We start from the raw sequence: 24,270 nt of genomic DNA, 5'->3' as shown, positions 1-24,270 counted from the left end.
CTTGTTCCCAGTCCCCCTCCAGCTCTCCTGGAGCCCCTTTAGGTACTGGAAGGGCTCTGAGCTCTCCCCGGAGCCTCCTCCAGGCAGAACAGCCCCAACTCTGAGCATCCTCCAAAGCTGTGGAAAATCGCACCCTCTGTTCAGTGCAAAGTTGCTCAATTCTACCTAATTTGGCTCTCAAGTGCTAAAAAAGGTCGACTACAAGTGCTGGAATGCTTCAGCTCAGCCAGATGCTCGTTCCCCAAATCCTGAGCCACGGATCCCGTCCGGAGCTGCACAAACCCTCCCGGGCCGGGCCGAGGGGACCCCGATGTGCGGAGCTCTGTCCTCCCGGCACGGGCCGGTCCTGCTCGCACAGCCCGGGGCTGCCGCGCCCCCGCTGCGGGACACCCCCACCCACCCACGGGGGCTGCTCGGCGAGCGGGGCACGGCCGCCTCTGCCCCGCCTTCCTCCGCGGCTGCAGGGCAGCGGGGGCTCAGGAGAGCCGGCTGCTCGGCCCTTGGCCCCCTCACATCTCCTCGCCGCCGGGCGGGAGCGGCTCGGGAGCCGTGGCCGGGGAAGGCATCGGCTCCGTGAGCGGCTCCCGGGGGAGGCGGCGAGGCCGGGGCCGAGCCGGGCGCTGCCCCGTTTATAGGAGGGCGGCAGGCGGCGGCTGAGCCCTCCCCGTGCCGCAGACGCAAACGGGGCGGTGGCCCCGGTTAAAGGGGAAACTTGACAGCGCCGCCGCCCGCTCCGCTCCGCTCCGCCGCCAGCGCGCTCCGCTCCGCCGCGATGTGAGTACGGAGCGCCCGTCCCGCCGGGGACACGGGCTGGAGAGCCGGGAGGGACGGGAGCAGCACCCCCGCTCGGGGGTCCTCCAAGGAGAGGGGCCAGGGCAGCTCCCTCCTCTCTTCACCGAGGGGAGATGGGCTGGGGACAGCCCCCACCAACTCGGGAGAGGCTCCAGGGGAGCCTCTGCCGGGGAGGGAGCGGAGATGGGCTGAGGGCACCGCGGAGAAGAGGGGCCGAGGCAGCCCGGTGGGCTGGAAGGGGCAGGGGCTGACGCCCCCTGCTCCCCGCCCCCTGCCCTCTCCCCGGGGGTCGCCAGGGCAGATGAGCCCGGTAAAATTCCCCCTGGGGTGGGGACCGACAGAATCACCCACACTGCTCCCATGGGTGGGTGGGCAAGGCCCTCTGCCCCCTCTCCCCGCGGAGTGGAGCTGGGGCACCCTCGGGTGCGATGCCCGAGCCCGAGCCCTCCCCGGGCAGGGGGGAAGCACATTCCCCTGGAGATGGACCGGGTCCCTCTCGGGGAGAGGGGCTGGGGGAGCCCCCTGGGGACCGCCCCCCGTGAAGGCCCAGGGGAGGGAACTGGGAGGAGCCCCTTCGGTGGGAGAGGGGGAGCAGGCGCGGGGGAAGGTCTCGAGGGACCCCCGGGGATATCGGGGAGCGGCCGGGGGCTCGGGCCCGTCTCTGGGGACCCCCGGGGATATCGGGGAGCGGCCGGGGGCTCGGGCCCGTCTCCGTCGGAGAGAACCCGAGCGCCGGGCACTGCCCCAGCAGCATCCCCCGCGCCGGGCGGGGCACAGCGGAGCGTTCCGGGGCAGACGCACCGACAGACAGACAGACAGACACACGCGCTCAGCATCATCCCTGTCCCGGTGCAGCTCTGCCCTCTACCACCGCCAAGATGCTGCTCCTGCTGCTGGGGATCATCGTGCTCCACGTCACCGTGCTGGTGCTGCTCTTCGTCTCCACCATCGTCAGTGTGAGTGCGGATTTCCCTGCTCCGGCCTTCCGCGGGGCACGGACGTGGCCTGGCAGGAGCAGGAGGGGTTATTTTTGTTTACGGCTGGTTTTACAGCCTGGCTGTTAGCAGGAAGCCTTTACGGGCTGGTTGCTGGGCTCAGTAGCGGTGGGATTTGGGAATCTGGGAGTTGGTGCTGCCAGGGGAAGCTGGTGGGATGCTTGACTGTGTTCTGTGGTGGGTGCTCAGGGCATCCACGTTGGTACAGAGACACAAGGACTGTTGGAAACGATCTCCTCATCCTCCCCGGGCTGGTTCACATCGAGGAGCAGCCTCGGAGCACCCAAAATCCCCTCCTTCGGGTGATGGTGCTCTCCCCTTTCATAAGGGAGCTCCACCTGCTATTGAGCTTCAGGCACAGGACCAGAACACCAGGCCGAGCAAAGCCCTTGGACGGGGCTGGCTGGGCACCGACTCCTCAGCACAGCAGCTCTGCTCCCCAGCTCTCCTCCTCTGGGGCTGGCCATAAGGCACAGCCTCTTTTTCCTAACGCGGCTTCCAAGGCTGAATCTGCGTGAGCAGCGGCGGGGCCGAGGGCTGGATGCAGCACAGAGGCTTCCCAGCCCTGTCCGGGGCTGCAGCCCAGCGAACACGTCAGCTGCTCGGGCGAGGCTGGAGTTGGCTTTAGGCAGCTGCTCTGTGGAGCTGGTGGCTTCCAAGCTTGCTTCACCAGGGGCTTCTTTCCCGGTTTCTTTTTTATTTTTTTTTTTCGGGTTTTTTTTTGTTTTTTTTTTTTTTTTTTTTTTTGGTAACAGTCACGGAAAACGTTACAAAAATCTTCCGAGCCGTTAGGAATCACATGGAAGCTTTCAAATATCCCGGCCAGGCAGCGGGCGAGCCCGGCCGGGGAGGGAAGCGCGGCCCCGCGGGACTCGCTCGCGTTTAAAGAGCATAAAGAGCTTCTGTTCCTGCGCCGCCGGGGCCAAAGCAGTTAAAAACAAATTCCGGGACTGGCTTTCCAAAGCCCTCTCCACGGAAGGGCGCCTGGCCGGGCAGGCACGTGCGGGGCTGCTCGGTGCCGAAGCCCGGGGGGGACGCGGTGGCGATGGGGGGACACGGCCGGGACTGGGAGGACACGCCGGGGCTGGGTGACACGGCCGGGGCTGGGGGGACACGCCGGGGCTGGGTGACACGGCCGGGGCTGGCTGCTGCCCCCGGGCCCTGCTCAGGGCTGTGTCTCTCCCGCAGCAATGGCTGGTGAACGGCGAGCACGCGGCAGACCTGTGGCAGAACTGCACCTCCGGAGCCTCCTTCCACTGCCTGGCATCCTCCTCCAACGGTGAGTGCCCCCGGGATCAGATCTGTGTCCCCGGGATCGGGGCTGTGCCTCTGGGATCAGATCTGTGCACCCACGGATCATATCTGTGCACCCATGGATTTGGGCTGTGCACCCATGGATCAGATCTGTGCTCCTGGAACCAGGGCTGTGCCCCAGGATCGGGGCTGCTCCTGCCCGCTGCTTTCATTCTCCCCTCAGCACCTCTGGGTTCAAGAGGGGCTTAGGACGAGGACTGGACCCGCTGCCCAGGGCTCTGCCCGACTGCCCTCGGGCTGAGGGCAGCTCCTGGCAGCACCAGGGCAGGGTGACACGCTCAGCGACGCTGGCAGTGCAGCCCAGCCCGGCTCGAGCCCTTTTGGGGGTCTCCTGTTATTAGTACATTTTTCTTCTTGAACGTGGCACACACACGAGGTGCTTTGTGGGCCTGTCACCCTGCCGGAGGCTGAAGGGGTTGAAGGATGCACACGGGGCCCTGAGGACGCCTGTCCTCCAGCTGGCAATCTGTCCTGGTTTGTGGTGGCACGGGCTGAGGTTCGGGCACACGCTGGCCCTGGGGTTTGCCGGGGGGCTGAGCTGAGTGCCCGGCCCTTCAGCCAGTGAGCTGCACAGCCGGGGCTGCACGGCCGCCGCGGGACCCGGCCGGGTGAAGGCTGGTGTCACACTGGGTGACATCCCCCTGAACTGTTTGCTGAGGTCAGCAGGGGAGGACAGTGTGCTGAGACACCGTGACACGCAGTTCCCAGGGTGACCAATGGCACCAGGAACACAAAATCTGTGTCAGATAGTTGGGTGAGCCCGTGCCTCAGTTTCCCTGGAAGACAGAGCTAATGCCAGCGGTGCTGGGACCAGCATTTGTTTTGTTAGCCTGGTTTTTGCTTTCCTGGGAGAACGGATTGTCCCGGTGCGAGCCCCAGTGGCAGCAGCCGTGAATCCCAGCGCCGTCCGTGGGACCGGGGCGCCCGGGGGCAGGAGCACATGGATGCCGTGTGGCCCTGGTGGGGGGACACAGTCACACGGGAGCGTTCGGCGCTCCCGGAGCGTCCCGCAGTGCCGACGGGCTGTGAGAGGGGTTCGGGAGACTCCCATCAGAGCCCGCATCCTTTGGGAGTGATCCACTCGTGTTACCGCGTGGGGAGGCGATGGCGCCGCGCTGTCCCCTCGCTGTCCCCACACTGTCCCCGCTGTCCCCACGCTGTCCCCCCGCTGTCCCCGCTATCCCCTCGCTCTCCCCACTGTCCCCGCCCTGTCCCCCCGCTGTACCCGCTATCCCCTCGCTCTCCCCTCTGTCCCCGCTCTGTCCCCGCTGTCCCCGCTCTGTCCCCGCTCTGTCCCCGCTCTGTCCCCGCTCTGTCCCCGCTCTGGCCCCGCTGTCCCCACACTGTCCCCGCTGTCCCCATACTGTCCCCGCTGTCCCCACGCTGTCCCCCCGCTGTCCCCGCTATCCCCTCGCTCTCCCCACTGTCCCCGCTCTGTCCCCCCGCTGTACCCGCTATCCCCTCGCTCTCCCCTCTGTCCCCGCTCTGTCCCCGCTGTCCCCGCTCTGTCCCCGCTCTGGCCCCGCTGTCCCCGCTCTGGCCCCGCTCTGGCCCCGCTGTCCCCGCTCTGTCCCCGCTGTCCCTGCTCTGTCCCCGCTCTGTCCCCGCTCTGTCCCCGCTCTGTCCCCGCTCTGGCCCCGCTGTCCCCACACTGTCCCCGCTGTCCCCATACTGTCCCCGCTGTCCCCACGCTGTCCCCCCGCTGTCCCCGCTATCCCCTCGCTCTCCCCACTGTCCCCGCTCTGTCCCCCCGCTGTACCCGCTATCCCCTCGCTCTCCCCTCTGTCCCCGCTCTGTCCCCGCTGTCCCCGCTCTGTCCCCGCTGTCCCCGCTCTGTCCCCGCTCTGGCCCCGCTGTCCCCGCTCTGTCCCCGCTCTGTCCCCGCTGTCCCCGCTCTGCTCTCCCGAGCCCAGCGCGGGTCTCTGCTGACGCCTGGCGGTGTCGGGGCCAGCCGGAGCGCCTGGATCGCGTCCCGGGCGCGGAGCCCTCGGCGCCCGCAGCAGCCCCGGCCGGGCCGGCTGCTGCAGCGTCGGCAGCCCCGCTTCAGGGCCAGTCATGCGAGCTCCGAAACTGCTGAGCCCCTGCCTGTCCTGAAAGGCAGCGCCCGCCCCCAGCAGCCCCGAGCCCGGCGCTCTAAAGCCTCCCCAAATCTTCGCCTTTTCAAGCCTGCGCCGCTCGTTCTGGATGTTTACAGAGGCTCTGTCGGGGCTGTCAGTGCTGAGAGCAGCTCGTCCAAACCGTGCTTGGGTGGTTTCCGCACACCCGACGGTCCTGCCGCGGGCTGGGAATGTCCCCTGCCCGTTCCCAGAGCCTCCAGAGCCTTTCCAGTGCTGATTTATCATCATTAAGGGATGATGGGCACGATGATCCTGTTGAAAGTGCAGCTGAGCAGCTGAGTTGGGTTGAGAGCCCCGATGCAGTGGGAGGTGCCCATGGCAGGTGGGGTGGAATGAGAGCATCCGTAACGTCCCTTCCAACCCAAACCACTCTGAAGTGCCCCCGTGGGCAGCTCTGTGGGTAGAAGCCCACTGTGCTCAAGCATATCTCTGACAGCTCTCACCCATCCAAGGGCTCTGCTCTGGCAGCAGGACAAGGGGGTTTCGCTTGCACAAAAGCTTGTGCCCCATTCACCCTGAGGCCAGGGGGTGGGAGCAGTGCTGTTGAGGACCTGCTTTCATCTTGTGGGGCCCTGGATGCAGGGTCCAGAGCCCACTGCTGCTGTAGGAATGTAAAATCAAAGGATATTTCCTGGGCTTATGTAGGGCTTTTCAGGTCTGTTGGAAAAACAACAAAAATACCACTTGGTCTCCTTTCCAGCAGGTCTTTTCTCCCCTGTCACTGCTGAAGAAGCTGCTGTCAGCCACTCTTTGGAGCAGCAGTGAGGTCACAGGGCAAGGACACTGTGGCAGAGCCACCTCCGAGGCTCACTCTTGTCTCCTGCCTCATCCTCACCTCTTTCCTAGGAATATGCATATTTTCAAAATTAGGAATGATCCCATACAAATACCACAAACCATCCTTGGTCACAGCTCTCAGAACAGAGGCTGTAAGCAGTGGGCTCCAGAGCCATAAAAATTCATTTCCCTAGGCCCAGGATGCTTCTGAATGGTTAATCCTGGAGTGCCAGGGTGCTCTGGGGAAACAGCAAGGAATCGTCCTTGGGAATTGTGGCAGAACTTTCAGTCTCTACATGGGAGCAGTTTTTGCTCTGGCCATCATGGTGGCCTTTGGGTGTGGTTATTTCTTCTTCTCTTTTCAGAAGGCAGTGGGAGTCAGTGAGTGGGATTTGGGAATTAGATGGTGTTGGGTCACCTGTGCTCATCATGGATGGGGATTTTGGCGGGGTGATGCTGTGGTGCTGTGTTAGTCTCAGCTGAACCTCCCCTGTCCTGTCACACAGGAAGCCGTTTCTTCGTGACCTCGGTGTGGATTCCCAGCAAGAAGCAGAGCTTTTAAATCCAGGTGCCAGCAGGATTTGCTCTGGTTTCACCCCGGGGCAGGCTGTGGGCTGTGCTGCTCATCCCACAGACCATCCCGTGGGGATGGAGCAGGGAGCAAGGCAGCACCAGGCTGGGCACAGCGCTGCATTCGGGACTTCAGCAGCCCCTGGGCTCAGGCTGGGCTGAGCTCCCCGTCCCCAGCTCCCCTCGGCAGGGCTCAGCCCTGTGTGTGAGCCATCCCAGCAGGAGCCCCAGCACCTTCCCACTCCCTCTCCACGTACAACCGCCTGCTTGTCGCTTTGATTTTTGCATTTGCTGTTAGATAATGCTTTATTTTTCTTTGAGAGGCCGAGAACTATGGAAAAAATGTTGCAATCATTGCTTCGTTTGCGCTGTCAGACATTCCTGGAAAAGCCTTATCTCAGGAATTCAGCTCTGCTGCGGGGCTGTGGGTCGGCAGGGCCTCGAGCCAGCCAGGCTGAGCGGCCAGCAAGGGCTCTCCAGGAGGTTCCAGATCTCCAGACAGCCATGCTTCTCCCTCCAAAAACGGCCTTTTCTTTCCTCAGCTGAATGTCTTATGTGGGAAAGAAGCTTCTGTTCTGCTGCATTCCACTCTGCTTGTGCTGGGAGTGCTGAAAGTGGGGAGGCCGTGGGGATCCCCACGTCCCTCTGCAGTGGCAGGAGATGCTTCTCCTGTTGTCCTCTCACAGGTTCTCCTGTTGTCCTCTCACAGCTTCTCCTGTTGTCCTCTCACAGTTTCTCCTGTGGCTGGTTTGTCCACTGGCAGGCTGCTGGTTTGGGGCTGTGTTAAAGAGAGAAGGAGCCCCTAAACCTTGGGAAGTGCCCATCACTGAGTGCCGGGGGCCCTGTGATGCCCCTGCTGCTTTGCTGATGTGGTGGCCACAAGCAAAGCCCAGCTGGTTGCCCAGAGCAGATTTTATTTACGCTGTCAATAACGGGTGACACCGGCTTAACTCGGGCAGGGCTGAGCCCTCTCTGGCAGCCCTGGGGACTGTAACTCGTCCCTTGGTGTTCTGAAAGCACCTGAGTCACAGAATCCCAGAATGGGTTGAGTTGGAAAGGACCTCAAAGCCCATCTCATCCCACCCCTGCCATGGCAGGGACACCTTCCACTGTCCCAGGCTGCTCCCAGCCTGGCCTTGGGCACTGCCAGGGATCCAGGGGCAGCCCCAGCTGCTCTGGGCACGTGTGCCAGGGCCTCACCTCCCTTTGGGTAAAGAATTTACTCCTAAAATCTAAAAATCTCCTATTCCAAGACAATATTTTATATTCCAGATCACTTTGTCCCATAATTCTCTTGCTTTCAATAGGAAAGGGATTTCCTCTGCTTAAAACCAATTCTTTATTGTTGAAGAGCATCTGATAAAGGAGAGGTTAGGAGCTGGTGCTGGTTTTTTCTCAGCTGCTCCAGATGTCTTTGGCCCCCATTTTTTCCTGTGAGAGGAGGGGTCAGACAGCTTTCCCTGCCGTATTTGTGTTCTGGCCCACAGAGGAATGGGAGGAAGAAGGCAACACGTGGGCAAAGGATGACTGTCAAACCAGAAGAAAGGGTGGGGTGTCCCCTGCAGAGTGTGGTGCTGGAAAACCCTTCAACCTGCAATTTTTGGCCTTGGTGAGCCCCTCAGATGCCGCTGTGGGCACAGGCTGAGTGACCCTGCCCCAGGCCTGTGGGCCAAGGCAGCACTGCTGCCCACTCCTGCTGCCTGGACTGGACATCCCTGGGAGTCCTTGGGAGGATGTGGGCACAGAACAATGGATCTGCCACCTCAGCACAGGCCAGCAGGAGGTCAGAGCCACCACGGCGAGGGAAAGGAGCTGCTGTGGGCTTTGCAGAGCTGTTGGAAGGAGCTTCTCATGGTGCCAGCAGCTTTCTGCTGCCTCAGCTGCGTCGGCAGCGTCTCTGCGGGATGTGAGCTCTGTGGGACGTCGGAGCGGGGCAGCTCTGGAGAGCTCTGCATGTCCTGGCCTCGTGGACTTCTTGGATGGAGCTTCAGGGAGAAGGAAAGGGAGGAGAGTCAAGAGGAAAAGAGGAGGAGAGAAGAGGAGAGGAGAAGACAGAGGTTTGAGGGGTTCATCTCCTTCGGAAGGAGCTGCAGGAGGGGAGCAGGAGGCCTTGGACAGGACTCGGAGCGCTGTGTTCAGTGATTGCCTCCCTGAAGCCCCAGGGTTTCCCTCCTGCTCATCCCCCACAAACACCTGGGGAGCCCTTTAGAATCCCCCTTTGCCAGGGGATTTCCAGGAGCACCCTGATCCAGCACAGCGTGGTTCCCAGGGGATGGAGATGGGAGGGTGGCAAAGGGGCAGCCGGGAATGTCTGACTGTGCCAGAGTGATGCTGGGCCACAGCAGAGAGAGCTGCATGGGAGCTGGGCTGGCCATGGCTTTTCCCTGGGACAGAGCAGTGGCTCAGGGACAGACGGGGAGGATGTGTCCCCAGCTGGAGAGCAGAGCTGTCTCTGCAGCAGAGCTGTACAGCCCTACAGCCCTGGGCTGAGGGGCAGGGCTGGGGCAGTGCAGAGCAGCACCGCTGGCACCGGAGCTTTTCTGGTCCTGGGGGTTCTCAGGGGCTCTGTCTGAAGGGCAGCCCAGAGTCCTGCAGCTGTTCTGGTGTTTCTGCATCTCCAGCTCACCCTTTTCCAACCCTCTTGATCAGAACCACTGCAAGTCCCAGCCTTTTGCTGCAACCTGGCCACTTCAGAGGGGAGGATGTGAGCTGGGCTCAGGACCTCAGTCAGGCCTTGACACCTGAGAGTGTGCTCTGGAAAAACTCTGCTCAGAAATCCTGCCTTTTCTGGGCTGGTGCCTTTGTACCCGTGCTGCTCCTGACCCTGCTGAGATTTAACAACTTGCAGCATGGGAGCAGCAGGTGTTACAGCTGGGGGCATGAGTTTCCCTCCCTCAGCTTTGGCAGTGTATCTGATAGTTACCTCCCTAATGGATGTTTTCTTCCCCAGAAGTGGTTGATTTTTGAATGTACAGAGCGTACACACTTGGCAAAGGGAAAGCTCCATCTGCAGAATGTTCCCATCAGCTGCAGACCCCAGCATGGAGGGGTTTTTAATGCACAGCATTCATTTAGGGACTCCTTACAGCAGTGGATAGGCTGAGTGCTCAAATAAATGTCTTCAGTGTGCACTTTGTTCTTCCTCCTTGGCTGGGGCCAAAGAGGGTGGGAGAGTGTGAATTAAACCCTGGGGAAGCAATGCCTGTCCTTCAAGGCCTCTGCTCCTGGCCAAGGGCATATTTTCCCTGCCCTGTCAGTCCTGTCAGGGCATAAAACCTCTCTGCAAGCAGGGCTGGGGCTCTGCTGCCAGGGGCTGCGTTGGCTGCTGTCTCTCTGGGAGATTCAGTTGCAATTTCTGGGCTCCAAGCTCCAATTTCTGCTCTGGGTTTCTTTCTTTTGTGCTGGATTTTAGGGCAGTGAAACATGGTCTTTATCTTCCCAGGGCTGAAGTCTTCTCCCTGCTGTTGTAAGTAGTGCTGTGAGCACATCAGGGCCTGCAGAACTGAAAGGAAAATTCAAATTTGTTTTGTAAGAATTCCTTGCTGTGTCTCTGGCTGCCTGACAGGGCTGTTAACCCAGTCTGACCGGGTCTCGTCTGGAAGCGGAGTGCAGGGTGTTATCTGTCCTTTCCATGCTGCTTCCTCTTCTCCTTCCTCCTGAAGAAAAAAGATATAAACAGAGCTGAAGAGATGCAGGGGAAAAAATGGGATAACCAGCTCACTGCCCAGGGGAAACCACAAATAACAGCCTGGCAGTAAACAGTGCTGACAGCCCAGCTGCAGCTCTGGGAAACTTGCTGTGTTTGAGATCCCGAGGGCTGGACACAGCACCAGCAGCACAGGGGTTAAAGGCACGTGGGGCTGAGCAGGTAGAAACCCCACCTGCAGTTGTAGGGGTGATCTAAAATGTAATAAAGGCAATTAGCTGTCCCAGTGCAGCTGGAGTCTGTGGGCAGCTGGCGTGGAGTTAATGGATCTCTGGAACTTGCTCTCGTGGGTCGCAGTGCTGGGCTGGGATCCTGCCCTTTGTTTTCACAAAGCAGGCCAGCAAAAGTCAGCAAAGGGCTGGATGTGAGCTCAGAGCTCTGGTCTGTGGGGTCAGCTCCTGATTTCCCTGCTCCCAGGCTGGCTGCCCAAACCCTCCGGCCACGGTGGGCTCCCTTTCTCTGCCTCTGACATAGCTCTTTATCACAATGGGATTTTGCAAAGCCCCTGTAAATCATTTGCATTCAGAACCAAAAACCAGGCAGGGGAGGCGGATGCAATTAAAGGGCAGCTCAGCTCAGCTCAGCTTTCTGTCTAGACAGCTCTCTCCTAAAATAACCAGCAGTGGGAGCATCCACCTCCCAGCAGAAAGGCTCCTCTCGGGCCGGATCCCGTGGCCTTTGCCATCACAAAAGACTTGGCTTTCTGCTCCTGGATGGAGCTGCAGGGCTTGGCTTAGGCTGAGCCGGTGCCCGGAGCTGGGGAGGGCTGAGAGGAGAGCCCAGCTGGGATGGGAATGGAGGGAGGTGCAGTTCAGAAGCTGCACATCCTCCAACCACTTCTCTGGTCTGATCTGAGTGAGGATTTCAGATGACTTTGGTGGTGCTGGAGCTGCCTCACGCTGTTCCCACTGGTGGAGGAGAGCCAGAGCTGAAGGGGCAGGTAGGGCGAAGGCAGGGGTGTTCCCTGCCTGGCAACCTGAGACAGGGGAAATCCATTGGACATTTTGTGTGCACATTGCAGTGAAATCCACCCTGGGATTTCCTGGAAGCAGCAAAAGCTGCTCCTTTCTAAGGAATGGCACTGCCAGGGCACTGGCGTGAGGGAAGGGCAGCAGCTGGAAATGGGAAGTGTGACAGGAGGAGAAGGACCAGGCTGGCTGTGAGGAGCAGGGGCTGCTCTGGGTGGTTCCAGAGCTCTGGGAGCAGGGCCTGTGTCTGCTCCATTGCCTGAGTGCCCAGAGACAAGAGGCAGAGACCAGGGCTAGGAGTCCTGGTCCAAAGTCAGACCCAGAGGCGTGAGTGAGCCGCGGGTTTGCTGGCAGGGCCGTGGGTCAGCTGCCAGCCCAGCTGGAGGCTGTGCCTCACCCTGCTCCGAGCCCCGCTCTGCCCTCCCGAGCGTGGCTCACGGGGATTTGGGGACGCGTGGTCAGTTCTGCGGGGCAGACCCTGCCCTGGACAGTCCCCGTGGCCCCCTTTGCTGCTCCGAGGTCGGATGTGGTGAGCTGAGGGCTGAGCCTTGTTTGGAGGTTTTGCTGCAGGAGCCGACTCTGCAGGCAGGGCACTGAAACTGGTGGGAGTAAAAGTGTAGAGGAACGTGGGGCTGAGTCTGAGGCTTCAGTGCTGCCTAATCCCATCTGAGGATCCAGCCCCAAGCAGGAGTGTTCTGCCTTTCACTGGGTGGTTTGTGCCTCAATTTACCTGCACCGAGTCCTGCATTCTGATTTCAAACTTTACAAGGAAAGGGGAAGGCAGATGTATTATTAGTGAGCACTGCCTCTTTCTGTCAAGCTGCAGCAGCTCACGGCATGGCGCTGCATTTTGCTTGTTTATTTATATTTTTACGTGAGGAGTTACACACCCACTAGGCCTGGAAATAGCTGAGCAGTGACTCACAGGGGCTGGTTTAACTGGCCTGCTCTGGGACACAGCTGCGCTTGGCAGCTGGGGAGGACTTCCAGAGGGCTCAGCTCCACAGGGGCAGAGGGTGTTTTCGTCCCGTGTGTGTATCTGCCCTCGGAGCTCGGCCAGCGCGGTGTCCCGGAGCCTGCTGTGCATGCTTTGGTGTTTGCAGCACAGCTCAGCAGCCGGGCCTGGCCGGAGCTGGGGCAGAGGCTCTGCCTGCTCTCTGCAGGTCGGGGTTTGTCTCTGCTCCGTTTTGTGGCCAGCGTTCCCGCAGCAGTGCCCAGGCCTGCCATCGCGTGCTGGCGGCTGGCAGCTGGGCAGCGCCAGGCACGGCCCCGGCTGCTCCCGAGCCCCGTGGGCTGGTGGCAAGGCCGTGGGCACGGCAGGGCCCCGCGGGGCCCTCGCTGAGGTGTCTGTGTGTCTGTCTGTCCCCAGAATGGCTGCAGGCTGTCCAAGCCATGATGATCCTCTCCGTCATCTTCAGCGTGCTGTCGCTGTTCCTGTTCTTCTGCCAGCTCTTCACGCTCACCAAGGGCGGCCGCTTCTACATCACCGGAGTCTTCCAGATCCTGGCGGGTGAGCGGGGCTGGCGGCTGGCACTGCCCGCTGCGGCAGGGAGAGGGCAGGGAGAGGGCAGGGAGGGAGGAACAGCCCCCGGGGCACACCGGGAAGGGAAGGGAAGGGAAGGGAAGGGAAGGGAAGGGAAGGGAAGGGAAGGGAAGGGAAGGGAAGGGAAGGGAATAATTTGGGGGTGTTGAGGATGGGATCCTGGGAATCCAGCTCTTGGGCCGTTGTGCATCCAGGATCTTCTGCCCTTGCACAGGGGAGGGGCAAGCAGGTTTGTGCCCCAGGCAGGGAGGCTCTGGAGGGACAGGGTGCCGGGGCACCGGGGCAGAGCTGGGGGCAGTAGATCACAGGGATGCTGGAAGGAGAGCTCTGCCTGTTCCCCAGGACTCGAGTTGGATGTTGTGTCCAGGGTGGCTGTGCTGACCCTGGGACCTTTCACCAGGCTGGGTGAGGCTTCCACAGCTGCTGGCAGGGTGGGGAGAGTCCTGACAGTCCTGTTTTGGCAAAAGAGGGCACGGTGATTATTTATAAACTTGCCATGAGGGGGCCTGGTGCTTTCCCCATGAGCACAGAGCCCTGGAGCTGCAGGGTGAGCTCTGACTTGGACTGTCAGCTGCTATTTTTAACTCTTTGAGAGCTCAGTGCTGGAAAGGAGCCACAGCTCACATCCTGTGCTGCAGCTCCCCAAATACTGATGCTCTAAAGCCACTGGTTCTGTTTATGCTTCTACGTATGAAACCAGTGGAGAGGATTTTCAAGAGTTCAGACTAAAAAATGTAATGGTGCTTCGAGGTCCTGCCTGCTTTGGGACAGAGTGTCTGTGAAGGAGACTGGTTCTTTCCTAGAGCTTTAGATGTTAAACTAGAAGTCACCCAAGGTCCTGCTGTTTTATCAGTGGAAAAACTCATTCACTGAGTTTAGACTTTAAACTTTCTGGGCATCCTCTAAGCAACTGGCCTTCCCAAACACTGGCGGAATCCAGAGCTAAGCTTTATTGGCATGAATTCATGAGGAGTGGATCTGCTTGGCTGCGGTGCTGGTGGAGTTCAGATCAGTTCACCATCTCTGGAAAAAGAGATGTGTGGAAACTCCTTAGAGCCATGGAGCCAAGGAGGGGAAATGGGCATTAATAATGCAATTACCTGCCTGAGAGCTCTCTAATAGCCCTGGGAGCAGAAGGCTTCTCTCTGCTGAGTGATTGCTGTGAGCCCTCATTGCCAGAGGAGCAGAGCACAGGAGTGTAGCCCTCCTGTCTGTGCCGTGCTGGGTGTCCCAGGGGATTCAGGGTCACACCTCAGTCTCTTTGGGCTGTGGGTTAACGCCATGCCCAGCCACCGTGAACGACAGAAAACGTGTGTCCTCATCCACCTAGGTTCCCTGTGGCCAGGGGAGCTGTAGGCAGAGCTCTGGATCCAGGTGCACCAGGCAGAGGTGGGCACTGGTGCCCATCCCCGCTGTTCTCCCTGGCCAGGGCTGCAGCAGGAGGCTCAGGCCAGTTTTGATCTTTGTGACCTCAGTCAGGAGACAGGACATGGCTGTGCCAGCACTGCCAGGACATCCCCCCTGGAGGTGGGGACAGCTTTGGTCACAGGAGCTGAGCCTGTTCTGGCCTCCTCGCTGCTGTGGGAGCCAGGGCAGGAGCACTGGGCACTCCTGGGTGGCAGAGCTGGGCAGTGCTGCCCTGAGAGCCAGGGAGGAAGGCAGGGGCTGGCACCCACTGCAGGCACACCAGCGAGGGCAGGGCAGGGCAGAAAGAAAAGTGTGAGGCCACTTTGGTTTGTGGTGCAGCAGCCAGGCAGGATCATCCCCAGCACCCCCACACTGCTTGGAATCACCCACAAAGCCTGGCTGCATCTGTCCTGATGGGATCAAGGGCATCACAAGGCCTCAAAGGCTCCCCCGCATCCTTGGTGGGCCCAGCATACCCATGGGTCCAGCATATCCACATCCTGAGCTACTCCTTGTAGCTCAGCATGGCAGAGATGTGAGTTTGGGCCTCTCAGGGTCTGACCCAACTCCTGCATCCTTCTCATCATCGCTTTTGTCTCTTCCCTCCCACCCCTCTCACCGCAGAGCTGCTGCCCTGGGGCTGCAGAGGGTGGGCTCAGCTCCAAGGCTGTGTCTGCCCTCGTCCCACGGCTGTTTGCAAACCCCTGGTCTGGAGAGCTGCCCCGGAGCTCTCCCAGCCCAGCCCAGCTCCTCTGCAGGGCTGGGGCTGCCCCGGCACAAACAAACCCTGGGAACAAGTGTCGGGAAGTGTTCGCCCTCCTGACCTCCAGAGCCAGGCTGCAGTGTGCTCCCGAAGCCAGGCTCTGCAGGGGTGGTGGATGCATTGCTGCTTGCAGCTGGCTGCAGCTGGGGCTCCCTGCCCAGCGTCTTCTCAGCCCAGAGCAGGGCAGGTGCCCCCCAAGCTCAGCCATGGCCATTGCTTGCAGCTGGCCACACAATCACTGCTGTATCCGTGGCCGTCTGGAGGTGACGGGGTGGCCACACGCCTGTCCCTGTCCCCAGACAATGGCCGTGCTCTCTCTCTGTGCCTGGGCCGGGCAGTGGGAGTTGGCTCCCGTGCTCGGAGAATGGAAACGGCTCCAGCAGCGCCGTAATGAAGTGAATTCCCACTTGTGCACTTTCCCTGAACAAAAGGAGCAGTGTCAAGTGGAATTACAGCTCAAATATCACCGTGCTGAAATGTAGGTGGTCCTGAGCTCCGGGCAGGGGATTTGGAACTCGGCTCCAACAACAGCCCCACGGCCGGATAATAGAACTACTGGGACTGACTCAAAGAGCTCGTTTGGGGCAGGAATAGAGGTGGCTTTGTGCGAGCTCTGGGCGGTGCCCACCCCTGATGGGGGGCTGGCAATGACGCTTACATGCTGCCCACCAGGGCTGGGCACCGCCGGGACCCCCACGGGCCCTGCCTGGGCCGGGCTGCCATGAGGGGCGAGCAAGGGCACAGAAGGGTTTGCAGGGAGCTGGGCTTTCAGGGAACGGGGTTTTCAAGGAGCAGCATTTTCAAGGAACAGGGTTTGTGGGGAGCAGGGTTTTCAGGGAACAGGGTTTTCAAGGAACAGGGTTTGTGGGGAGCAGGGTTTCCAGGGAACAGGGTTTTCAGGGAACAGGGTTTTCAGAGAGCAGGGTTTTCAGGGAACAGGGTTTTCAGGGAACAGGGTTAGCAGGGACCAGGGTTTTCGGGGAACAGGGTTTTCAGGGAACAGGGTTTGCTGGAAATGGGGTTTGCAGTTGAGCTTCTGGTGCAGCTGTGAAGGATGGGGGATCACAGCCAGAGCATCCTGAGGCCCCGTTGGGTTTGTGGATTTTATCACCTGGAGAGGTGATACAGAAACATTGCTTCGGAAGCCCAGCTCTGCGTCTGCCCTCTTGCAGCAGTGCAGGGAGGTGGCTCAGGCCAGGGTTTTACACAGGGCACCAGGGGAGCGGGGTTGGTCTGGAGCAGCAGCCCTGGGCTCCTGAGGGATGGGTTAGCCCAGGTGATGCTCCGGCTTTGTCTGCTCCAGAACCTCTGGCTTTGCCTCTGAGCATGGCAGAGACATCCCTGCTCACCTCCAGGCAGACCAGAGCCCACAGCATCACCCCCACACCCCCAGGGACAGGATCCAAGGGGGCAAGACACAGCCAGCTCCCTTCTGAGCTGAGCTGTGCTGTGCTGAGCTGTACTGAGCTGTGCTCTGCTGAGCTGTGCTGAGCTGTGCTGTGCTGGGTGACCCTGGGGCCCCGGCAGGGCCTGGCCCGTGCCACCACTGACGTCCCCCATGTCACCCTGCAGGGCTGTGTGTGATGAGTGGCGCTGCCATCTTCACAGTGAGGCACACGGACTGGCACCAAGCCTCGGAAAACACCTCCTACGGCTTCGCCTACATCCTGGCGTGGCTGGCCTTCCCCCTGGCCCTGGCCAGCGGCATCATCTACGTCATCCTGCGGAAGCGCGAGTGACGCCGCGGGACGTGGCCGCGGGACGGGGCAGCCGCGACGTCCCCGCAGCCGACGGAGGCGGGGGAGAATAGATGAGGAAATGGAAAAGAAAATTAACCAAAAAAACAAAAAAAAAAAGGAATAAACCCTCCCACCCAAGCCAAACCCAACCGACCCCCAGAGGAAACACTCAAAGGGTTCCTTGTTAATTGAAGATGTATATAGTATCTATGGTTTAAAAAACCTATTTATAACACTTTTTACATATATGTACATAGTCTTGTTTGCTTCTGTTGACCATGCGCTGTTTTAAAGCCTAAAGCAAGTGCCTAAGGAACTCTCACTCCTAACAGTGTAACAAGAGCGCGGTGATTTTTCTCTCATGCAAAATCCTCTTTGAGCTGAACTCTCCTGCCCTGTCCCAGCCCGCCAGGACCCCCAGCTCTGGCTTTGGGCCGGCGTGGATCAGCACGCCCGGTTCCACAGCCGGGGGCCAGGCCTGCTCCTGCCACACGCTGTGATCCGAGGGCACGTCCAGATCTGATGGGAGACGCTTCCAAAAGGTTTGAAGGATTTCGGAGCAAAGGCTTTGACTGCCCCAAGTGCCTAAATGACTTACGTGCCTAAGTCCCGATGCCTTGCCGCCACACCCGCGGGGAATTTGGGCTTTTAAATCACTTAGGCCGAGCTGCAGTCCAGCCCGGGTCCCAGCCTGGAACGTGCTCTGCCCTTGCCGTGGAGCTAAAGTGCCCTGAGGAAGCAGCCAGCCCGGGCTCTCCCTGAAATCCAACCCCAGATGTATGAAATGGTGCTATCTATTTACCATTCCTTACCCTGCTACGCCACTTAACCTTAGTCACTGGAAATTCAGTTAACGACCTTGAGGTAAACAAGCTAAGAAATGAGAAATAATTCTGTGTAATATAAATGAGCTATAACTGCTTTTGTACTTAAGATTTGCTCTTACTATTATTTTTAATAAAGCATTTATAACCAAGATTCCTTTTCCCCTCTGTGGTGCAGAGGAACAGAAGCAGCTCTGGCTGGAGCCTGTGGGGCTCTGGCACCGGAGCGAGGTGTGAGTCCTCTGTCTGTCAGCAAAGAGTCTGGCCATGAATGGAACAGGCACCAGCACAGACCCCGGCTGCCTCTGAGGACTCCAGACACTGCTGCTTTTTTTGGTTAATCCTGAGGTTTTTTGGAGTTCTACTTTTTTTTTTTTCTTTTTTGCTTTGCTTTTCTGATTTTATACCGACTGTGTGGACTAAGAAGCAATGAAATAAAAGTCAGAATAACTCAGGTGCTTCTGCTTTTTGGGGGTTTGGGGGCTGAGAGGTGGACTCTGCTCCACCAGCCTGCTTGCGCAGCCGTCCCGTGGAATCATGGAATCAGTGATTTGTGTTGGAAGGGACCTCAAAGCCCATCCTGTTTCCCTGGCTCTCCACCGGGGCTGCAAACGCGGCACAGCTCGGTGGGGATGGGGGCTGCTGGGTGACCCCCGCACCAGGGTGCTCCTTTGCCCATTTTCCCCGTTATCCCCCCGTTTATCCCCCCATAATTCCCCCCGTTATCCCCCCGTTATTCCTCCCCGTTATTCCCCAGCCCGGTCCCGTCGGTCCCGGCCGAGCGCGGAGCGCGGGCGCCCTCCTGTGGCGTCGGGCGGAGCGGCGGCTGCGGCACCGCCGAGCCCCGCCGGGACTGGGGACAGGGACGGGACTGGGGACAGGGACGGGATTGGGGACAGGGACGGGACTGGGGACAGAGCCAGGACTGGGGACAGGGACGGGACTGGGGACAGAGACGGGACTGGGGACAGGGACGGGACTGGGGACAGGGACGGGATTGGGGACAGGGACGGGACTGGGGACAGAGACGGGACTGGGGACAGGGACGGGACTGGGGACAGGGACGGGACTGGGGACAGAGCCGGGACTGGGGACAGGGACGGGACTGGGGACAGGGACGGGACTGGGGACAGGGACGGGATTGGGGACAGGGACGGGACTGGGGACAGAGCCGGGCCTGGGGACAGGGACGGGACTGGGGACAGAGCCGGGACTGGGGACAGGGACGGGACTGGGGACAGGGACGGGACTGGGGACAGAGCCAGGACTGGGGACAGGGACGGGACTGGGGACAGGGACGGGCCTGGGCACAGGGACGGGATTGGGGACAGGGACGGGATTGGGGACAGGGACAGGCATGGGGACAGAGCCGGGACTGGGGACAGAGCCGGGACTGGGGACAGAGCCGGGACTGGGGCTAACTGAGCCAGGCCTGGGGACAAACACAGCCGGGCTTGGGGATAAACACGGCTGGCATCCAGGCGCAGCCACAGCTGCTCTGGGCACCCTGTGCCAGGGCCTGCCCACCTTCTCAGGGAACAATTCCCAATTCCCAATCTCCCATCCAGCCCTGCCCTCTGGCAGTGGGAGCCATTCCCTGTGTCCTGTCCCTCCATCCCTTGTCCCCGGTCCCTCTCCTGCTCTCCTGGAGCCTATTTAGCCCTTACAAGGGCTCCGAGCTCTCCCCGGAGCCTTTCCTTCTCCAAGTGAGCACCCGCAGCTCTCCCAGCCCGGCCCCTGGGCTGCTGTGCCTGCGCTCAGGTGGTGGAGACGGGCTGCAGCTCCCAGGCTATGTTCAGCAGCACGGGGAGCTGGCTTCCCTCCGAGGGCATCACTTACTGCCCACTGGGAGTGAATGTTGAGGAGTTGAAGTCTGTAACAAAACCACGAGCTGCTCCCGAGGTCTGCATTGCCGCCTGCTGCCCGGGTGTGTCTGCGCCAGCTCCGGGCCGGGCCGGACTTTGTTCACCAAGCCTCGGAGAACTCCAGGGTGGAGAGTCCCAGCGCTCCCGTGCTAGGGAAAAGCCTTCCCTGGACATCCCCGCGCTCAGTCTGCCCTCCCTGCACGCTCTGGCCACAGCACTCGCCCTCTGAGCGCCAGGAATCGCTCTGCACGGGCTGGGCAGCAGCGGGGTGGCGAACCCAGGCCGGGGGTCCGTCCCCTCCCCGAGCCCTGCGCTCCCCGCTCCGGGGGCAGCGCCGGGGCAGACCCGGCCTTTGTGCCGGATCAGCTGCGAGCATCGCCGAGCTCAATGCGCCTCCGGATTTCAGCGCTCCCTGGGGCTACAGCCCAATTAAAATCCAAACAGCCCATAAAGCAGCGAGCTGAGCACAGCAGCAGCGGCGCGGCACGAACCGGCAGAGGGGTGAAAAAAATATTAGGGAAGTTTCTTTAATGTGTGTTGTGTCATAAAAGCAATTGTTTAAATGGCTTTCGCGGCGTTCTCAGCAGTAAATACTCCTGGAAAACGCGCTGAGCAAATCTCATCTCCCTCTTTCATTTACTGCCTTGTAAATTGAAAAATTACGGTGGGAGTGGGTGGCGTGGGTGCCCGGGCACAGCTGCGGCTCCAGCCCCGCTCCGGCCGGGCGGGGGCGGCCCCGGCCCGCGCACCGGGAGCGCGGGGAGCCGAGCCGGGACGAGCCGAGCCGTGCGGGGCCGAACCGAGACGGGCGGGGCCGAGCCGGGCCGGGCCCTGCCCCGAGGGACCCGGGACACGGGACCCGGGACACGGGACACGGGACACGGGGCAGGACACGGCTCGGCCCCAGCGCGGGCTGCAGCAGCCAAGCCTGGGCAAAGGGGCTCCCTCTGCCCGCTCAGGTGAGACCCAGCTGCCGAGCTGCTCCCCCCGGGATCCACCCTCTGCTCCTCCTGGGATCCATCCTCTGCTCCCCCCGGGATCCTTCCCCTGTTCCCCCCCACGGCCGAGGCTCTTCCTGCCTTTCCAGCCTCCCTGGGCTCCCAGCATTAACCAGCCACTTCCCGCAGGCCGATGAAAGGATAAAAGCTCCGTGCTGTCCCTGGTTTATTTGCTTCCTGGGGGATAATTCAACACATTTAGCTTTCCCCAGGGGTGAGCTTTCCTGGGGGAATCTTTGGCTGGCACTTTGCAGGATGGTTTTATTGCTCCTCTGCAGGCACTGGGTGGGGAAAGGCTTTATTTTAAAGTCCTTTAACTGCTTCATTACAGTCTTTGTTGGTCATGTTTCCTTTCATATCCACTTTTTCAGCTTTCATTTCCCAGGGCTCCCTCTTATCTGCCTTTGGAGACAGCCCTTGTAAAAAAAAAAATTAAGAAAGGGAAATCAAACCTCAAAGCTCTGTCCCTGGGCTGCTTTCAAGAGAAAGGCCCCTGCCCCTTTTCAAACCTCTTTTGGGAGGAATAGATCCCAACCCGGCGTGCGCCACAATCCCCAGGAAAGCCTTTGAAGTAAATTAACCCAAATTAGTGTCTGTGATATAGATGAGCAGAGGAGCCCCCGCTGCGTCCCCGGCTTGGCCCTCGGCGCAATCTTTAACCCCTGTCCTGGCTCCCCTCGCCTCTAATTGACCGTGAAGTGCCTGGGGGTGGCTCGGCGGGATCCCATCTGCCCTGTGCAGGGCAGGGTCCCCACTCCGAGGGGATGGGGGCTTTAACAGGCCGAGCAAGGCTGGGATAATGAATTACCTCCCACATCATCTTCCCTGTGCTCAGTGTCCAATTCTGCTGCTTCTTCTCTCTTGTTCCCCCTTAATGAGAGCCCCCCTGAGCCCGGGGGCATCCCAGGCCTGCCCCAGAGCCCCGGAGCTGCTCCTGACCCCAGCTCAGCCCAGGAGGCTCCTGAGCCCGGCACTGACAGCCCTGCAGGGTGGGCTTTTTGTGTCCCCGGGCTGTGACAGAGCCAGGGGGGCTTTTCCTGTCCCCGGGCTGTGACAGCCCCGCAAGGAGAAGAAGTCCTGGACTTCTCTGACGGATGCCTGGGCAAACCCAGCAGTGCCATGGTGGGGTTTAATCCAGGGCAGAGGGAAGAGCCAATAAATCTCTATGAAAGCAAAAGGTGTCACCAGCCAAGGTGTGCAGAGGGTGAAGGGATTACAGGCAGGGCAGGTGACCCTCACTCCAGGTCACACGGGGTTATCTTGGAACATCAGGCATGGTGTGAGACTCCCCTGCATGGAAAACCTGGATTTGTACCTAGGAAATGCAAGGAGACACCTTTTAGCTGTGAATCAGAGCAGCAAAAGGAATTTCTCCTTGCTGAGGGTGGTAGGAGGAATTATTGGTTGTTTTAAGTGGTCTCAGTGAATTCTTCAGGTGCTCAGAGGAGAGACATGAGGAGCGGAAGCAAATGACAAGAATAAATCCAACTGGCATCTTCCCAGGGCCTTGCAGGATGTCCTGGTGTGCCAGGGTCACTTGTGCCTTGGCTTGGAGCTTCCCAGGGCTGGGCAGTGCCCTGATGAGCCCCTGCTGCTCCGCCCAAGCCTCTCTCAGGCCCTCTCCTCCCCCCGGGACAGACTGAGGAGGGAGCAGCACCCGGTGCAGGCACTCAGGCAGAGCTCAGCCAGGGCTGCAGGATCCATCCTGCCTGAGCTCTGGCCGAGATCCCTCAGATCCTGCAGATCCCTCTGGCTGCTGCTCCCCCGTCAGAAGCCCCGGGCTGGAGTGATGCTTCCCCTGCTGCCTCCTGGGCTGGCTGGATCCCAGCCGGGCCCTTCCAAACCTGCCCAGGGGACCTGGGCCACTGGGGAGAAGGGTGGGGATCCCCAAGTGCTTAAATATTCGAATCACTCCATCTTCTGGGAGATAATACTTTTAATTTTCACCACACAAAGAATATGTCTTGAAGCAGAAGGGGTTAGCCTAATTCATCATGCTTGCTCTGCCCACAATACCAGGGCTGACAAGCAGAACATTTTAAAATGAGAGAAGTGGACATAATTAATGCTCATGAATTGCAAACGCTTCTTTATTAAAGGGCTTTTGCTTGCCCCGGGACCATCTGCTTCATATCACTGGGCCGGGGTCCTCAGGCTATAATAACTTGCAGCTTTAATAATTTTACCTCTTAATTAAAGCTCATCTCAAAGTGCAGGAGCACAGACATGTTCCAAGCCCAAATCTGATTTTGAATGGAGCAAGCCTTGAGGGCTGGGTGATAGAATTTGCATCTTTTCCTTTGCAGCCTCCCTGCAGCGAGGCTGAGCTGCCTGGAGGGGGTCACAGCCCCGGAGTAGCCCTGTTCCCAAAGCTGAGCTGGCCGATCCCGTTCCCAAAGCCGATCCCGTTCCCAAAGCCGATCCCGTTCCCAAAGCTGAGCTGGCTGATCCCATTCCCAAAGCCGATCCCGTTCCCAAAGCCGATCCCGTTCCCAAAGCCGATCCTGTTCCCAAAGCTGAGCTGGCTGATCCCATTCCCAAAGCCGATCCCATTCCCAAAGCTGATCCCATTCCCAAAGCCGATCCCGTTCCCAAAGCCGATCCTGTTCCCAAAGCTGAGCTGGCTGATCCCATTCCCAAAGCCGATCCTGTTCCCAAAGCCGATCCTGTTCCCAAAGCTGAGCTGGCTGATCCCATTCCCAAAGCTGATCCCATTCCCAAAGCCGATCCCGTTCCCAAAGCCGATCCCGTTCCCAAAGCCGATCCTGTTCCCAAAGCTGAGCTGGCCGATCCTGTTCCCAAAGCCGATCCCGTTCCCAAAGCCGATCCCGTTCCCAAAGCCGATCCCTTTCCCAAAGCCGATCCCGTTCCCAAAGCCGAGCTGGCTGAGCCCCGGGCTGCAGGGAAGGTGCTGCCAGGCTTAGCCTGGTGCCGCTGGAGCCTTGGGGCACCCCATGCAGGGGAGCCCAGACCTTTGCAAAGCTGACACCATCCACAGCTGCCCTCCCCACAGATCCAGGTGACCTCTGGGGGGCTGTGCTCCATGGGGGGGAAGAGTTGACAGCCCATGAAATACGGTGGATTAATTCCCACTTCATTGTGCCAGACACAAGGCCGAAGGTCGAGGTCCATTAAGAAAACTGGGTATGAATTAATGCCCTGCACTTCACACATTGAGGTCTTCTTATGGACAGAACATTTCATTGGGAATGTTTTAATTATTTATGTATTAATTGAGTGCTGTAGAATTTGATTCAGTGAAGGCACATTAAGGAGGAAGAGTTTGGGTTTTGAATGACACTTTGTTTGTCCAAATTGAAAAATCAATCAATAACGTAAGAGCCACAAAGACATCTTGATCCTCTCCTCTCCTCTCCTCTCCTCTCCTCTCCTCTCCTCTCCTCTCCTCTCCTCTCCTCTCCTCTCCTCTCCTCTCCTCTCCTCTCCTCTCCTCTCCTCTCCTCTCCTCTCCTCTCCTCTCCTCTCCTCTCCTCTCCTCTCCTCTCCTCTCCTCTCCTCTCCTCTCCTCTCCTCTCCTCTCCTCTCCTCTCCTCTCCTCTCCTCTCCTCTCCTCTCCTCTCCTCTCCTCTCCTCTCCTCTCCTCTCCTCTCCTCTCCTCTCCTCTCCTCTCCTCTCCTCTCCTCTCCTCTCCTCGCCTCAGGAAGGATTTTGCTCCTGAAGAGCCGCTGTCCATCCTGCTGAGCCCCCCCCAGAGCAGGAAGGGCTGCAAACACTCAGCATCTGCAGCAGAGCCAGGGCACCACAATCGAATCGTGTCTTCCCTTTATGTTCTTGGAAGTTCTGAGGAAAACATTTGTTTTAGTCGTTGTGACAGTTTCCTTTTGTTTTTGCTTTGCTGACCAAAGCAGCTGCTTTTCAAAAACGTTTTAAA

The 24,270-nt window shown here is 59.7% G+C and overlaps 1 protein-coding gene across 2 annotated transcripts; it reads left to right on the top strand.

Moving 5' to 3' along the window:
* The first annotated feature begins 449 nt into the window (after positions 1–449).
* Positions 450–17,669, top strand: PMP22 (peripheral myelin protein 22). 2 transcript variants are annotated; one of them, XM_021539067.4, is made up of 5 exons: positions 450–774; positions 1,648–1,748; positions 2,976–3,066; positions 12,609–12,749; positions 16,525–17,669. In XM_021539067.4, exons 2-5 carry the CDS (start codon positions 1,671–1,673, stop codon positions 16,689–16,691), a joined length of 477 nt encoding a protein of 158 aa, XP_021394742.1. In that variant the 5' UTR covers positions 450–774; positions 1,648–1,670; the 3' UTR covers positions 16,692–17,669. The 2 variants fall into 2 exon arrangements, with proteins under 2 accessions (XP_021394742.1, XP_085413000.1); XM_085556874.1 differs by having other exon boundaries at positions 488–774; positions 1,544–1,748.
* The last annotated feature ends 6,601 nt before the right edge of the window (positions 17,670–24,270 follow it).

The sequence above is a fragment of the Lonchura striata genome, chromosome 18 (assembly GCF_050655825.1).
Source record: "Lonchura striata isolate lonStrDom1 chromosome 18, ASM5065582v1, whole genome shotgun sequence".
Lineage (NCBI taxonomy): Eukaryota > Metazoa > Chordata > Aves > Passeriformes > Estrildidae > Lonchura > Lonchura striata.
The sequence above is the reverse complement of the archived record's forward strand: the minus strand, read 5'-3'. Positions and strand labels throughout refer to the sequence as shown.

Coding starts and splice junctions, on each gene's coding strand:
- PMP22 (XM_021539067.4), top strand. CDS start 1,671: ATGCTGCTCCTGCTGCTGGGGATCATCGTGCTCCACGTCACCGTGCTG. Junction 1,749..2,975: donor TCGTCTCCACCATCGTCAGT/GTGAGTGCGGAT, acceptor TCTCTCCCGCAG/CAATGGCTGGTGAACGGCGA. Junction 3,067..12,608: donor CCTGGCATCCTCCTCCAACG/GTGAGTGCCCCC, acceptor GTCTGTCCCCAG/AATGGCTGCAGGCTGTCCAA.